General features: G+C 52.3%; 1 protein-coding gene across 1 annotated transcript in view; it reads right to left on the bottom strand.

The window, feature by feature from the left end:
- Positions 1-12,488, bottom strand: part of UBE2O (ubiquitin conjugating enzyme E2 O) — a 71,501-nt gene extending 59,013 nt beyond the window's left edge. The window contains exon 1 of the mRNA XM_054170703.1: positions 12,059-12,488. Coding sequence (XP_054026678.1) covers positions 12,059-12,457 — 399 coding nt within the window. The 5' untranslated portion in view covers positions 12,458-12,488. The remainder of the gene's footprint in view (positions 1-12,058) is intronic.
- Positions 12,489-16,932: the final 4,444 nt, after the last annotated feature.

The following is a 16,932-nucleotide window of genomic DNA, read 5'->3' as shown; positions in this document are numbered from 1 at the left end:
AACACACAGGCAGCTTTCTCTAGGCTAACAAACCTAATTCAACTCACCATTACCTTAACCACTGTGCAAGAGCAGACAGATCCTAAGCAGCGTCTGTGGATGGTGAAGTGGTACTCAGTTGTGTTATTGGGGGGGGGGAATACACAGGACAGACAGCATGATTAAAAGGAAGCAAGGAACTTAGCCTGGCTTTTTTCCAGAGTTCAAAGTAACAAACCAGAAAGCCTCCTCCAGACAAAGAATTTACACATGCATTACAGGGAGCAGCTCAGTTCTATGGGTGGCATTTTGTTTTCTGGATATTATTACTCTTTCTCCAAGATCCCCAACAAAACAAGAAACAGGAGAGCAGATCACATAACTCCCATGAAATACAGAGCGCTTGATATGGGATGTGTTAGGTTTTCACCTATGGATTGGGCTCAGATAAAGCAGCCTCAAGAAGGAAATATTAATCACAGAAGCAGTCAGGGTTGGAAGGGACCACAAGGATCACCTAGTTCCAACCCCCCTGCCATGGGCAGGGACACCTCACACTAGATCAGGCTGGCCAGAGCCTCATCCAGCCTGGGCTTAAACACCTCCAGGGATGGGGCCTCAACCACCTCCCTGGACAACCCATTCCAGGGCTTCACCACTCTCATGGGGAAGAACTTCCTCCTCATGTTCAGCCTGAATCTCCCCATTCAGCAAGGTACTCCAGGCTGAACAGGGCAGCCAGAGCCAATTCTGGTTAAGAAAGCAGAGTGCAGGCTGGAGGAGGTGTGGACAAAGGCACCAAGAGGACAGGGCAAGCCTGCCTGTCAGGGGAGTTAGTGATAAACAGACTGAGGGTGAAGAGGGAGAAAATACTCATGCTTCACCAGATAATAGCACAGCTAGAAGGACAAGAAGCTATTTAGGAGCCAGTTTTTGCTTTTTCCAAGGAGAGATGGGTGCAAGCTGCTTGCACATTTCTGCTAGGAACCACAGATTTGTCTCATCAAGCTTTTCACTTGAGAAAAATCACAGCAAACTTCTAATGCCAGACCTTCCCTAAAGGACACAAGAGCAGGCAGCTTGGGAGAGCAGGAACTGGCTCAGGATGCCTTTACCAGTACCAGCCCCAGCGCTCACCACAGTCACAGGGAGCTCCCAGCCAGCACGCATTTCATCGCAGTAAAGCCACCCTGGACTTAGTGCTCTGCTTTATCAGTACAGGGCAGAGTGTCTTTGTGAACCACACGAGACATTTCTCTGTCCTCTACCAGCACAATCCCCAGCACCACACAAAACTAAACACAGGAAGTTTCTAGCCCCAGAGTGAAAAGGGCAAAAAAGCCAAGTCAGCTATGTGGGTCAGATGCTCTGGGTGGCAAGGTAGACACTGAGCCTCTAACAGCTTGAATGGAACTGTCTGATTTTGACACCAAGTGAGATGAGACCTCAAAGCATTGACAGCTGGCACATGAGGATGCCAAAAATACTAATTAATGTATTAAAACATGATCCTAAAGTCTCTTTCTCATCTAAGCAGCCAGGAATGCTGCTATTTGCTCTGCAGTGTCACCTTCCCTGCTGGGTAATTCTGCACTCTTGTATTTCAGGAGTATCCAGAGGTGTGCACTCTTGGAAGCAAGCTCATTTCACCCTCTGGAGTTTCCTCCAGCTCAGAAAATGTCCACAGTCAGAATAACTCAGATCTATGTTCATCAATCACAAGCTGCATAAATCACACCCCAAGGAGGAAATAACATTACACCTCCTTCAAAGGAGCCTCCCAAGCTCTTTGGACTACACATGAAACCTTGGCCAGTCCCCCTCTCACAGGAAGCAAATGAATCAGCCACATCTGCAGGGCATAAAAAAAACAACCCCAAAACCCAAACAAAAAAACCCAACCAAACCCTGAAGTTTTCCTGCAAGGACAGAGATTCCTCCCTCTCCCCCACTCCCATTTACTGCCCACAAACTATTCACTTGGTGAGGTTTTAGACTTCAGCTTGGGGAAGCAGAGAGACTTTTACAGCCTGTGGCACAAGGACAGAGAAAAGGCTTCTGGCAGAAGTGTGAAGGATGGAACAAATATGAAGAGGTGGTTTATTACCCACAATTTCCAGCCAGCTACACAACTGTGTAGTAGCTCTAAATTTAGAAACTCTGGCTGTTTTGCCTCAGAACTAATGCTCTTTCAAGGAACTTGGACTCAGTCACTGAACAGAAGCATGGAGACTTCTTGCAACAGTAATGAGAATTATTCATTGGAATTCAACACACAATCCACCTCCCCAGGCAAACAACAAGGATCCCATTTTCATCTTCACCACTGAACAGAAGGGCAAAGCTGAGAGAGTGGTCAGGCATTGGAACAGGCTGCCCAGGGAGGTGGTGGAGTCACCATCCCAGGAGGAGTTCAAGAAACATAGGGGCCACGGCACTTTGGGCCACGGTGGTGTTGGGTTGATGGTTGGGCTTGATGACCTTGGAGGTCTTTTCCAACTGAAACAATTCTGTGATTCCATGATCTGATCAACTCTGAATTACTCAGCAGTGCTCCATGCACACCCAACTCAAAGACTTCAAAGCAAAGGTGGGAAGGCAGAGGCCAGCAGCAGCATTGACCACTGGAGACTGGCAGCAGCCAGGACAGGCAGCTGAGCCTCACACCCCAGGGTCTGAGATCCCCCCAAGCCCTCCCCAGCCACAGGCAAGGCTGAAGTGGCCATTTTAGTGTCATGTGGAATAAAGCTAGATGAAGGAAATTCTAAAAGCTCCTTGGTGATCAGAGTGATATTCAAGCTCCAACTGTTTCAGCATAGCTGCTGCCAAGGATTTGGCTGAGGACAGTATCTAGGATCAGTTATTTAACAATATAGCTGGAGCTGAGAGGCCTGGAACACCCACTTGATTCTAGAAACACCACTAGAAAGCAAGTTAAGATGCCTACATCTAGGCTGCTCTTCACCAACCACACTTCTGACCCAGCCTTGCAGAACCCACAACCTCACTAGATTCATAACTAAGCTAACTTTGAACATGTCAGGTTCCTCAGTTTAGTTACTCAGGTGAGTGAAATCAATAGAATCAACAAGCTTGGAAAAGACCTCAAAGATCAGCAAGTCCAACCTGTCACCCCACACCTCATGACTACTAAACCATGGCTTCAAGGGCCACGTCCAATCCCCTCTTGAACACCTCCAGGGACGGGGACTCCACCACCTCCCTGGGCAGCACATCCCAATGGCTAACAACTCTCTCTGTGAAGAGCTCTCTCTTCACCTCCAGCCTAAACTTCCCCTGGCACAGCTTGAGACTGTGTCCTCTTGTTCTGGTGCTGGTTGCCTGTGAGAAGAGACCAACCCCTTCCTGGCCACAACCTCCCTTCAGGTAGTTGTAGACAGCACTAACAAAGGTTGCTGAAGACCTCTAAGATCATGAAGTCCAACCACCAACACACCACCACCATACCCACTAAACCATGTCCTCAAGTCCACACATCTCTGGAACACTTCCAGGCATGGTGACTCCACCACCTCCCTGGGCAGCCTGTTCCAGTCCCTGACCACTCTTCCAGGAAAGACTTTATTTTTGTCATATCCAACCCAAACCTCCCCTGGTGCAACTTCCCTGCCATTTCTTCTTGTCCTATTGCTAACTACTTGAGAGGAGAGACCAACACCCACAATTACAACCAAACTCAAGTTCCTCAATATCCAAAGACACAACAAGCCAGCTAGATTCCAAGCACCCCATTTGACACACATGCTGAATAACCAACATCTTATGGTGCTGAACAACCAAGGTACCATGCTTTGGGGTGAGAATATTTGCCCAGACAGACATCACTGCGCTGAGGAAAGTCAAGTTTTCCCACCAAGCAGACAGCTCATACTCTGTAGCTGCGATCAGAAAGGGTCAGAGAAGGCACTGAGCATGCACCAGGAAAACAGCACCATGGCCTGGCAGCACTGATGCCACCTGTCCAACCCAGAGCCATCTGAGAGAAGTCTTTGTCAGCTTTCCAAGAGGCACAGTCAAAGAGGCACTGCCACATCAGAGATCAGAAACCACTTTGAAGATGAAAAGTGCTACTTACTGGCTAAGTACCCTTATCAGCAGACAAGCAGCACCATTTCTTACAACCAGAATGATTCACACACAAAGTTCTTTTCTTCTCCAAAGAAGTTCTATCCTTCCAAAAGTAGGTAAGAAATAAATCAGTCATGATGGAACTAATTCCAGCTCACGCAGCATTAGTGGATTTCTCTCACCAGAAGGTTTGTCATCCACTGACAAGTGAAAACTGGACCCAGTCACTTCAAGAGAAATGATGCACCAGGGCTTCCCAGCTTTGGGATAAGAAACATGTCAAAGCTTTAAGCTCCTGATCTTTTCAGGTGGTGGCTCAATAGCCCTCTTCATTTGCCAGTCTCCAACCCCCTCCCTCCCAAGCAGGAAAGCTTTACAGGCAGAGCAAACAACCCAGGCTGTTTGCTGTGTGCTGAGTACACAGTACCACTGGTGCAATTTTACTGTACAAAATGAATGCTGCTTAATGGACCAAGGGCACAGCTACCCAGCTTCTCTTCAACTCAAGAGACTGTAACCAGAGGCTGTGAAGTGATACCACAGCAAATGCAAGCTGAGCAGGGCTCCCTTGTTTCAAGTGTACTCCTGTGAATTAAGTTTTTCTTCCAGGCCTGGAAGCTACACAGTAAGACACCAAGAGCTCCTACCCTCTCCTCACCTGCCCTGCTGCAAGTCCTTGGCCTCACCTCCTGCCAAGTGCTTTCACACTGCCCATTCCCTTCACAAAGTTACAGCATCAGCTGTTGAGGAAAGAAACAGAGGTCGTGATTTTAAAGACAGATGCAAAAGCATGTGGAAAATACAGCTTTGTAATCACAGGGAAGCCTGTCTGCCTGCCTTCCCACCCAGAGCATTCAACATGCATCCAGATCAGGGAGCTGGCTGTTCAAACCCTTTGAAAAACACTGAGCAAATTCTTCAAGATGTAGCTGGCTGTGTCCCACTTTCAAGATCTCTGCATATGTGCAGGAAAAGCATTCTGCACCTTGGCTTCAACACATCCAAGCCATCTTTTTAACCCCATGCTAGAGCAAGCCCTCCCCAAAAGCTACAGTTCCACTGCACTGCAGACAACTTCCACACATCTCTCTTCATTTGGTACCATTTAGAGCAGCAGGGTAGTACATACCTGGTGCACACACTAAGCTGAGAGCACACAGGCAGGCATCACTGCTGGTTAAGTCTAAGCACTGCAACCCCCTCCACAGTCACAGAGCTTCTCCAGTGCAACACACACCAGACAGAGGAGGAACAAAGCAAAGGGATGATGTCATTTATTAGAAAAAACCAACCCCAAAAGCACAGTGTGCAGCAGCACAGATCTCTTGGTCTTAAAATCTGACCACTCCCAAACCCTGGTTTTGGCCTCCATCAGTAGATCACTCTGCAAAAGGGAGGAACTCCTCTCACAGGTGCTTACTGGGATCCATCCCTCCATTAAGATGCCTCAACCCCTACAGAAGACAAATGTGGCATCACCTGTACCTTCCCTCTACCTCTCCCCACCACCCTACAGCTATCAAGCTCACATCCACCATCAATAAGTTTGTTTCTACCTATACCACAACCTGAGGATGTCAGCCCAGTAAACATTCTCTGCTTCCACTTGGGCCACTTGCACAGCCTGGCCCAAGCACTCCCCAAAGGCTGGGGCAGAAGGCACAGCGCACACATCTCCAGCACCTTTCTCTTGGCCAGCTGGACAGTCAAAGGCATGAGGTAGGTGTGGATAATGCTGAAATGCACAGGAAGAGAGGCTCACCCACGCTGCAGGTGGAGGACTCCACATCAGTTCATTCAGCACAGACCAAAAAAGGGGAAACAAACCCCAAAGGACACCTGGCAGCTTGAAACTTAGGCACACCTCAAAGCACTGCAGCTCTTCAAGTTAGCAGTAACCTGACCACCTCCACTGCCCAAACCCCAAGTTTTTCCTAGCATTTGATGTCTCTAATCACCCTTTATGATTGCTACCCTCTACCCAGGCCCCTAGCTCCCCACAGGAACTCAGAATGAAACAAACCTTCTCCACCTGTCACAAGTAAAGCCCCCACCCAATTCCAGGGTCTTGCCATTAAGACAAACTGGGTTTTGCTGATGTTTTGACTTTTCCAAGTTGGAAGAATGCTTTGCTTTCAGACACAAACATGCACACATCTACTTGGCAGCCTAACAGCCAGCGGGGGAAAAGCCCAAGCATTACCACAGAGTCTCTCCAGGTCGTTTTTCTTCTCCTGTTCCAGAAGGTGGAGTTAGCATTCTCCTACCTTGACACTGGCCTAAAGGGCTCAGGAGTGGGATACACCAGCTAAGCAAGGCAGAGCTTGAACTGAGTTACAGCTCAGGTGCTCCAGAGCACTACAGAACAAGCAGAAAGCTGAGCCATCACCTCCCATCTCTCAGGTCCAGGAGACTCAGGACTGACAACCTCAACAGCAAGGGCGAACATTTCACATTGAAGTACCAGCTCCTGTGCTTGCAACGACCCATTTGGGCAAAACCTCAACACATGGTGGGAGGTAACAGCAGAATGGAAACAATGAGGTAGGTTTTTCCTAAGCAGCGTTTAGGAAGGTGTCATCACCTCCTGAGCCTTTGAAATCCCCCAAGTAATTAAACAGTCAAACAATCAAAGGAGAAGAGGCTTTTAGCTTCCCAAACACCAATTACTTCCCAGCACAAACACAGATGCTGAACATTAAAAACAATCTCTCCTCTAAGAGAGGAGAGGAGCTGGGGACAGCTGCCATAAGCAAGACCTTGCCCCAAAAAGCATCTGTCAAAGCTTCTGCCGTTTAACTGCAGTGAAGAAGCTCGGGTCACAAAGGTAACTTGCTAAAATGGCTCAAAGCTGCCTCTTTGCAGCAGCCTCGTTGGAGCAGCATCACATCAGCACGGGAAGAAAGAACTTGCACCAGAAAGCTGCAGCAAAATGCCTCACTCAGGTATTACAAAGCCTGTCACGGGCTTTGATTGATTCCTCCTAAAGCTTCTAAAGCTTTTAGTGCACATTAGTTTGTTGACTAGTCCTGAGAGCATTACTAATTTAGTTGGAGGGGGTTTTTTTAAGCCACACCAGCACCATTTAATGTGAGTGCACCTTGGAAAAGAGCACATCACAAAACCCCCTCTTGCTTGGGGAAAGGTTTCATCCCTTTTAAAAACAACTGTTCCAAGCCTAGACAGCAGGGTTATAATTAATTGCTTCACCCAGGTGGCCACTTCCCAGCTCCTGAATTACCAATTCGCTCCTCGTGCTCTACACCAAACAAGTCTCCGTGCTACACTATTTAGCACCCCGGAGATTTCCACCCTGAGAGTTGGGCAGGATCCCACTTTTGCAGTAAAATATTAATGATGACTGACCCACCAAGTCTATAAACAAATCAAAGGAAAACAGGGGATCGACTGGAGGGGACAGAACCCTGTGATGGATGCTCACAGGAGGGAAAGGTCACCCATTAAAGTGGTTCTAGTTTACAGAGAACTGCAGCAATTCCAGTAAGCCTTCTCTCTAACAGCTACAAACATCAGATGGTTTCAAAGAATACTCCTGGGAGACTAAACTGAAATGTCAAAAGCAAGAAAAGGGTTAGATATAGCTTCCCTGTGCAAGGAAATCGTTTATGGGCATGGAATTTGCATGCAGCGACAAAACCAGAGCTCTGGATTGTGACCAGCATTTCCTCAGAGCCGCTTGGAGGGACCCTGTCCACGCAAGGTACAGCTCTCCTCACCTGCTGCAACCTACCCATGCAGCCAGACAGCAAATGCCTTGCCAAGCTGGGAGATGGGAGGGGTTTTTTACGGCTCTCACTAGCTAGAATTAACATCTGAAAAGCACAGGCTAGGATCCCAGCAGTGAGAGCCCAGAGCGGCTGCAAAGGGACAGAGAGAGAAAACACAGAACTTCAGCAGGAGGAAGTATTTCCTTCACCTGTCAAAGCACAAAGATTGCAGCTTAAAAGGTTAGGTCACAGCAGTAACTGCAGGGCAGAATTCAGACAAGAAGTGTTTATTAAAATCTTGGAATGACTCGAGCAGAACACCTCCAGAAACTTCTGCAACTTACAGTCATGACTCAGTACTTGAGGTCAAGAACTTAGAGCAGTGAAGGGCAAAAGAGAATGGAAGGGCCGTGTGGGATGAAGCAAGCTGAATTCACAGAATGGCTTGTGGAGATAGCATCAGATAATTTCCAGCCAACAAGCTCATCAGCCACTGGATTATGTCTGAGGAGCCCTGATAGTTTGAATCCATTTCCAGAGCAAAGCTGAACAGAGTCAGAGAGCCACCGAAACCAGGACCTTACAAAACAGAAGATTGCTAAGACTTCAACTGCATCTTGACTCTTGTGGCAGTCCTGGGGCTCTGTAGGGTCCTTGCACGTCAATCAATTGGCATGGTGTGTATCCCACAGCCTCACACCGAGCATCTGCTCCCTGAGGAGCAGGAGGCAGGGAACCCAGAGACCTGGCCTGCTGAAGGCCTTTAGATAAGGTGCTGAAACACAACACCTGCACTTTCCATTTCCCCAGCTGCAGGAGAGGCATTTGTGAAAATGAAAGGCGGCAGAGCTCTGGGGCTTTCAGGTGAGGGGCGGGAGGAAGGGCAGCAGCAGCATTTCAAAGCACCCTGTGAGCCTCTCTAATGTGTTCAAGCACTTGTGTAAAGCTCCCAAAGGCAGCTTAAGAGTGCAGCAGGAATGCTGGCCTCCAGCTAAGAAATCCTGAAATTCAAACTCCGCCGGGTCTCAAGCACTCCTAATTCGTTACAGCCAGCACCTAGAGCTCACATCAGCTCCCACTACTTCCACAATCCAAGGTGCAAATTGCATTCAGATGACACCAAAAAGACAAGAGACATGACTTCAGCCGACCAGAGGAGCTGCTCTTCAGATTTGTTGGGTCAGGCAAGACATGGCTGGCAAGCAGTTGGAAAGGGAAGCTTGCTCCTGCCAGGGTTTTACAACGCTCAGCAACGACTTCCCAGTGCTTTAAATGGAGAGAGTGGTCTTGGAAAGCAGGAAAGGAGCACTCAGAGTAGGAAACCCTGGCTCTTCTTTTATTCACATCACTGTTGTGATACTGCTAATGACTGTCAACATGGGTGTCAAAGGCAGGTCAGACGTACCACTTAGTGCTGGAGGAGTGAGCGGGGCTTTGTATCCACTGCTTAGCTCCATGTCAAGAGAAAGTTTCTATTACTTATTAACATCAGTAACACACTGCTTGGATTTAGGTGGCAGCCTGCCTACCATTTCCAAGAAGAAAGAGCAACAGCAAGAGTTCAGCTTCTAGAAGCAAGACCAGAAGTGATTAACTTTCCTATTCCCTAGATGAAAAAACCCAACTTTTTCACTGCCTGTAGTTTGAAGGCAAGAAAGCTTTAGGATTACAACTGGGTACAGAAAGCTGCTTTTGACCTTTACACTGGGAGCTGAAAGTGCTGGTTTACTGTCCTATAAACTTCCAGCAATTTTATTTCTCCCTCAGTTACAACACACACTTTATTCAACTCATGCACCAGGGTTCATGGATCTTAAAGTGCCTGACAAAGAGGAGACAGACAGGCACCCAGCCTGCCATGGGAAAGCAGGATCTAATGGTTGGACTCCATGATCTGAAAGATCTTCTCCAACTGAAGCAATTCCACAACTCTATGATTTAACACACAAAATAGGCACTTGGTGGCACAAGGTGGGGCTGGTGAAAGTCCTGACCCCAGGAGCACCTTAACTCTTTGCCCATGGCATCCCCAGTGCTTGGGGATAGGCTTCAGGGGTGAACCTTGAAGAGTAGGGTTATTGGTGGTCCTGAGGGTCTTTTCCAACCTGAATGTTTCTCTGATTCTGTGAATTAAGAGCTCAGAGAAATAAAAGGTAGTAAAAGGAAATGAAAATGTGCAACAATGTCTGTGACCTGAGCTAGATTGTATGGCCCTGCTCTGGGGGCTGGACTTGATGATCTCTTTGGGTCCCTTCCAACCCCTGACATCCTGTGAACAAGCACTCTTGTATCCATGGTTCAGCTGTGGCCAGGACCACTTAACACTAAGGACACTGAACAAGAATCTCACAGCCAAAGATGCTGGAGAGTCACAGCCAAAGGATGTCTCTGCAGATACCAGCAATCACCAGCACGCCAAAGCCAGCACGCTTTAGGCCCAGGACAATCATGTGGTGCCCAAATTGTAGCCCTCCCAGCGTGGACAATGACAAGCACATCAGGCTCACCTGGCTGGTTCTCACATGTCCCTGCAACCCCAGAAGGGCTGGGTCAGCAGGCAACTAAAAAGCCTGATTCTAACCACAAAATGCCAAGTCCCACAGCATGTTTCCCGCAGCATCCAATTTGCTTTCAGCAGCCCTGAGCTGCAGCGCCGATCGTAGGCAACGCTTCTCGATTTTGTCAGTGGGCAGCTCCTCAGACGGAAAAATCAATCCCAGTACACCTGAATTCCTCAAGCACTTAGGAAACCTCTCCCCAGGGTCTGTCATGCGAGTGGGAAAGACGCCTCCGCCAGAGAAGGACCTCAAAAAGCAAAGGCACAGCCTGTTTGTTTACATAACCGCCTTTGATTTCGGATCCTCCCCAGCCTGGCTTTTTCTGCCGTTGCACAGGGGACAGTTATCAAGTGACTACAGTCAGGGCTGACACTTCTGGATTTGAGGGACCCAGGAACTCCTCCTCAGTCCACATTTTCTCACCCAAATGGGAGCAGCTTTGGCTCAGGTGCTGAAAAAAAAAAATCACACTCAACTTGGGACAATGTTTTTGCTGCAACAGCAGGCGGGGATGTTATTGGAAGGCTGCAGTGGCTGAAGTGAGGTTCTTTAGAGCAGGCAAGGTGGGCTTTTTAAGGCAGAAACACATCACATGGCCCTCTCTTTTCTGAATACCTGTTTTCATTTCCCTTATCTCCAACCAGTCAGTCACGTGTGTAATGACACTACCACCTAAATTTAGCACATTCTGTTAGCACTTGCAATCCCACCGATGCCTGCAGGACTACAGCACACCTTTCTTTCCCTCAGCCTCCCCTCTCTCCCCCAGCGCCGGGGGCCATTTGTGACACCGCAAAGCAGACAGCACACCGGCAGCCTCCCTGCTGTCACCAGTCACCCCAGTGGAGCTCTGGGAACCCGCTCCGGCTGGAGAGACAGCTCAGCACAACGCCCGTCCTGGCAGGCCCCTTTGTGCTCTATCACAGTGCCCCTGCGCTGCTTTTGTCTGCGTGCTGTCAGCCAGGCTGCGCGGAGCCCCACGCCAACTTTGGGATGTGGGAACGTTCCACGGCAGACCTCCACCTTGGGGCTGCTCAGGAGTAATTACGAGGTCAGGGATTTGCGTGTGCCTCGTCAGTGCGGGGTGAGCACTCACGTATGCAAGGGCAGAGGCAAACCATGGTGGCTGGCCGCTGGAATCGTCACCCAGTCGAGGTTTCCCTCATCGGCTGTTGATCCCCTAAACCAGGCAATGGCGACACTGCCCAGTAAAGGCAGACGCTGGCCCACAGCCCCAGTAAGCAAGAGGGGGCTGGAAGCTCACAGAAATCACCTTCACAGGCCGTTCCTTGTGCCATTAGACCCCAGTGCCCCTGCACAGCTGTGCTTTGCCACCAGCGGCACCTGCCCCGGCTTTCCACAAGAGTGGGCTGAAGGCAGGGGAAGGGATTTCAGCCTCCGGAGGACACCCTGCACCTTCCCCACACTCAGGAGGGGGGGCAACAGGGGAAAAGGCGCAGTAAGCCCCTTCAGGAGCGCCTCCAAAGCTGGCAAACACCACAGAGGGGGGAAGCAGGGAGCCAGCCGGCAGCCCGGCGAGCTCCGCAGGCCCCTGCCCCCGGAGGCATCCAAGGAGGAGCCCCGGCCCCGCGGCCGCAGCCAGGCCACCCCCCGGGGACACGCACAGGGAAGCAAAGGCCGAGCCAGACCCCTCCACCTCTCTCCTCCTGGGAAGCCGGTGAAGCCCGCGGCCGTCCCGGTTACCTTGGTCTCCTTGACGTGCTGCTTGATGCCCTCCGGGTACCACTGCACCCGCACGTAGCCCCGCCGCAGCGGGCTGGAGCGGCCCTCCTCCGTCCCGCCGCCGCCGGGGCCTCCCGACTCGGAGCCTCCCGAGCTGGCGGCTCCTCCACCGCCGGTCCCTCGTCCTCCGCCGCCGCCGCCTTCCTCCGAGTCCGACTCCGAGTCCTCGCCGTGGATGAGGCGCACCAGGCCGAACCGCACCGAGCCGCGGTAGCGGCCCGACACTAGGTCGTGAGAGAAGAGGAGGCGCTGGGAGCCGCCCGGCGGGGTCTGCAGCGGCAGGGCGGAGGGGGGTGTCGGGGCGGCGGCGGGCAGCGGGGCGGCGGGGGCCGGGGCCGCCTCAGCGGGCTGTTCCGCCATGGCGCCGGGAGAGCCGAGAGCGCGCGGCCGCGGCGCGGGCTGGGGGAGGGGAGGGGAGAGGCGGGGCCGCGCGGGCCGCGCGCAAGTAACGGCGCGGGGGCGGGGCCGGGGGACACGCCCACGGGGCGGGAAGGCACCGGCCTGGGTGGGGGTGGGCTGCTGCCTCCCCGTGTCCCCGGAGCGTGGGGGCCTGCGCTGTCCTTGTATCCCCTAACCACGGGGGGCCGCCCTGTGGCACCCCAGCCTCCCTTAAACGTGGGGGTTGTGCTGCACCATTCCTGTGCCCCCTAACCACGGGGTCCGCCCTGTGGCACCCCAGCCTCCCTTAAACCTGGGGGTTGTGCTGCATCATTCCTGTGCCCCTAACCACGGGGGGCTGCCCTGTGGCACCCCAGCCTCCCTTAAACCTGGGGGTTGTGCTGCATCATTCCTGTGTGCCCTAACCACAGGGGGCTGCCCTGTGGCACCCCAGCCTCCCTTAAACCTGGGGGTTGTGCTGCATCATTCCTGTGCCCCCTAACCACGGGGGGCTGCCCTGTGGCACCCCAGCCTCCCTTAAACCTGGGGGTTGTGCTGCATCATTCCTGTGCCCCCTAACCACGGGGGGCTGCCCTGTGGCATCCCAGCCTCCCTTAAACCTGGGGGTTGTGCTGCACCATTCCTGTGCCCCCTAACCACGGGGTCCGCCCTGTGGCACCCCAGCCTCCCTTAAACCTGGGGGTTGTGCTGCATCATTCCTGTGCCCCTAACCACGGGGGGCTGCCCTGTGGCACCCCAGCCTCCCTTAAACCTGGGGGTTGTGCTGCATCATTCCTGTGTGCCCTAACCACAGGGGGCTGCCCTGTGGCACCCCAGCCTCCCTTAAACCTGGGGGTTGTGCTGCATCATTCCTGTGCCCCCTAACCACGGGGGGCTGCCCTGTGGCACCCCAGCCTCCCTTAAACCTGGGGGTTGTGCTGCATCATTCCTGTGCCCCCTAACCACGGGGGGCTGCCCTGTGGCATCCCAGCCTCCCTTAAACCTGGGGGTTGTGCTGCATCATTCCTGTGTGCCCTAACCACGGGGGGGCTGCCCTGTGGCACCCCAGCCTCCCTTAAACCTGGGGGTTGTGCTGCGTCATTCCTGTGTCCCCTAACCATGGGGGGCTGTCCTGCAGCATCCCAATGTCCCTTAAACATGGGGGTTGTGCTACACTGTCCTTGTGTCCCCTAAACATGGAGGGGGGGAGCTGCGCTGCGTCATCCCTTGTGTTCCTTAAACATGGTGGGGCTACACTGGACCATCCCAGGGTACCCTCTATACAGGGTTTGTGCTGCATCATCCCCCATTCCCCTAATCATGGGGCGTTGTGCTGTGCCATCCTTGAGTCCCTGGTCACTAGTGGGTCAGAGATGACCCCAGCCCCAGTGCCCAGCTGGAGTGGCTGCTGGGTCTTGCCCCAGAAGTGTGTGAACCTCTACTATAAAAAGCCTCAATATTGCAACCCATATTGGGGGATCTGCACGGGGAGGGGATGCAAAGCCCACTCCCTTCCACCTTGATCCCAACAAGTCACCACCCTGATCAGGAGTTGGTGTCCACCCTGGCTCTGGGCATTGCCTTTTACTGGGAGGTGCTCTCCAGCTGACAGCAAAGCCCAGTCTTGTTCTATTTTTCAACTCCTGGAAGCCAAAAGCATTCAAACTGGCCTTTACTGACTGTTCCTCACTCAAAGATACCCTGTCCTGCCACTTCACCCCCCTGTGTATTCCTACCTGTGCAGCACTGGCTGGAATATCAGGAAAAGGCCTGAAATCCTCATTCTGAGTTGTTTTGTGTCAGGAAAGACCCCTGGAGTATCAGAACAGGGTTTTCCTCTTGCCCTTCCCCCCACTAATGCAAGGGTGCTCTACCTTGGTTGGATCAACCTGCTGACCATCAGTTCTGCTTCCAAGGTTTCCTCTTTTAGGAAGAACAACTGGGATAAAGGTCTGGCCATGCTCACCTCCAAGATTCATCACCACACAAGAGAGCAGGCACTCTCTGCTCATCCCTCCTGGGATTTTCCAACCTTGCCAATGGCTCCAAAACCCTGGGAAGCAGCTGGGAAGAGGCTGAGGCAGATGGGTGGGTGGGGGATATGCTGGGTACCAGCTGGCATTTCATCTCTGCCCTGCTCCTTGGTTATCTCATGATGTGGGCAATGCCCTGAGTGATGCTGAAGTACAATTCCCATCTTGCCTCCAAAGCAGGGAGCTGCTGGCAGTGAAGCCCTCTCAGCACCTGCCATCCCTGTGGTCAGCCTGACCTCCACCTCAGCATTTAATTACTCACCACAACATCATTTCAAGCAGAAGGGCATCATCTTCATGTTCCCTGCTGGAGCATTTCTCAGCATCTCCCCATGAGACAAGGATGAGAACAGAGCTAAGAGGGGCCATTGGATGGGAAACTCAGAGCTACCCTTGGGGAGAGGCAGTTTAAATGCCCATTCAGTGCTGCCTGGTTACCCAGCTTTCCCAGGGATGTGCTGGCTACAGCCCCTGTCTGTGAACTGTGACCTCTGGAAAAGGGAGGAGGTGAGGAGTGCCGCCAGTAAGAGGCTTTCACCCTCTGACCGTGGCTGTGCTGGAGCAGAGAGTGCAGCACAGGGGTGTGTTTTTTTGTAGCACAGGTGGGTTTTGCACATTTTTTTCTGGCACAGTATTTTCTGCAGCACAGATTTTTTACACTGAGGGTGGTGAGACACTGACCCAGGTCGCCCAGAGAGGTGGTAGATGACTCATCCCTGGAACCATTCCAGGTCAGGTTGTTTGGAGCTCTGAGTAACCTGCTCTAGTTGATGCTCCTGCTTAGTGCTGGACTGAGCAAATTGGATTACATGACCTTTAGAGGTCCCTTCCAACCCAATGATGTGGCTCTGGGACAGTCATACTCTTGCCTCCGCCAAAGCCACTTTTGGGGCAAGCTGTGCTCCATGCTCATAGGAAGTCTACATCTCCCCAGGACGTAAAGCCAGGTCACCTCAAACCTGGAGCTCAGTGCTGGCCTCCCTCTCTCTGAAGTTAGGGAGAGTTGTACCTTTGGGGAGCAGGATCAGACCTTTGGGATGGGGAGAGGGTGCCCTCTGGCTCCATTGGAAGCAGTGCCACGTTCCTCTCAAGGTTTCAAAGCGTGGTGATACTGCTCATCAGCTCCTTAATGCACACCCTAACAGCCACTAATAAAATATAGATGCACCTAATGGGCCTAATCCTGCCTATGGATGGAGATTGTCCATCTTCAGAGCAATTACACACTGGAGAGCAGCGCTGGGGTTTCAGGTGGCCACAAACAGCCACGCCAACCATCCCAGCACACAACAGCAGACTCCTGGCAGGGGGATTTTAATGGGGACAAGTCTGGGCTGTCGGCTATTTAGCAGCTGAGCTGGGTGTGGTTTTGCCCTGTGATCCCAGCTGGGGCTCTGATGTGCTTCCAAGGGGAAGTGGCTCTGAAGAGCTCATGGCTTTTTCAGGGCACGGCAGCCCAGGGCCTGGACTGCCACAATACTGCTGTGCTTCAGGCATGTTGCAGTCCCTGGCTGTCAAAAAAGCATCTCCCATTCAACAGGTCAGGCTGTCAGGATCTCCACGGAGGGACCTCAAGCAAAGGCAAACCCCAGAAGTATATTACCTGCATTTCCCCCCCTGCTTTTGTTTGGTTTGGTTTGGTTGGTTTGTTTGTTTTTTCCCCGAGAGGAAGACTGATTCAGCAGGAGGTCCTGAACACATGGGACTTCTGCAAAGTGACACACAGCATGACGTTTCCACCTCTCTTTAGAGACCAAACTTTGTGTTTATTTCTGTTTTGGGAAGCATTGCTCTTTGCTGTCTTTGCAGGAGAATATTCTCCCTGCAAGCAAGCTGCCCTTGTGATCTAACCACATTACCTGCCTCTGGCCAAGATACTGGTGAAAAGCACGACCTGACCTTCCTCCCACCTCTTGGGGCATCATGTCCTCACAGGGCAACTTTGTATGAGACTTGGGAGGGGTTGAGGGCCAGGGATGCCTAAAGTGTGCCAGGGTGCCCATAGGGTACTGGGATGCCTGGAGGGTGCTGGGGGTGCCCTTAGGGTACCAAGATGCTTAAAGAGTGCTGGGATGTTCTTAAGGATGCCCAAAGGGTGATGAGTCCTGCAGGGGATGCCCTTAGGTTACAGGGATGCTCAGAGGCTGACAGGATGTCCTCAGAGTGCTGGTGATACCCGGAGGGTGCCAGGGATGCCCAGAAGGTACTGGAATGCTCTCAGGATGATGGATCTCCACAGGATACCGGGATGACTGCAGGGTGCGGGATGCCCGCAGGGTGCCGGGTCCTCGCAGGGCGCTGGTGCCCGAGCTGCGGCAGGGCTCTGGTGCCACCTCGTGGGCTGCCGCCTCCCGCCTCCGCGCAGAGCCGGGCACGGTGGCTCCTGGTCCAGCGGGAGGCATCTGCCGGTACCGGTTTGTCGGT

The sequence above is a fragment of the Dryobates pubescens genome, chromosome 20 (assembly GCF_014839835.1).
Source record: "Dryobates pubescens isolate bDryPub1 chromosome 20, bDryPub1.pri, whole genome shotgun sequence".
NCBI lineage: Eukaryota > Metazoa > Chordata > Aves > Piciformes > Picidae > Dryobates > Dryobates pubescens.
This window is presented reverse-complemented; position numbering and strand designations above follow the sequence as displayed.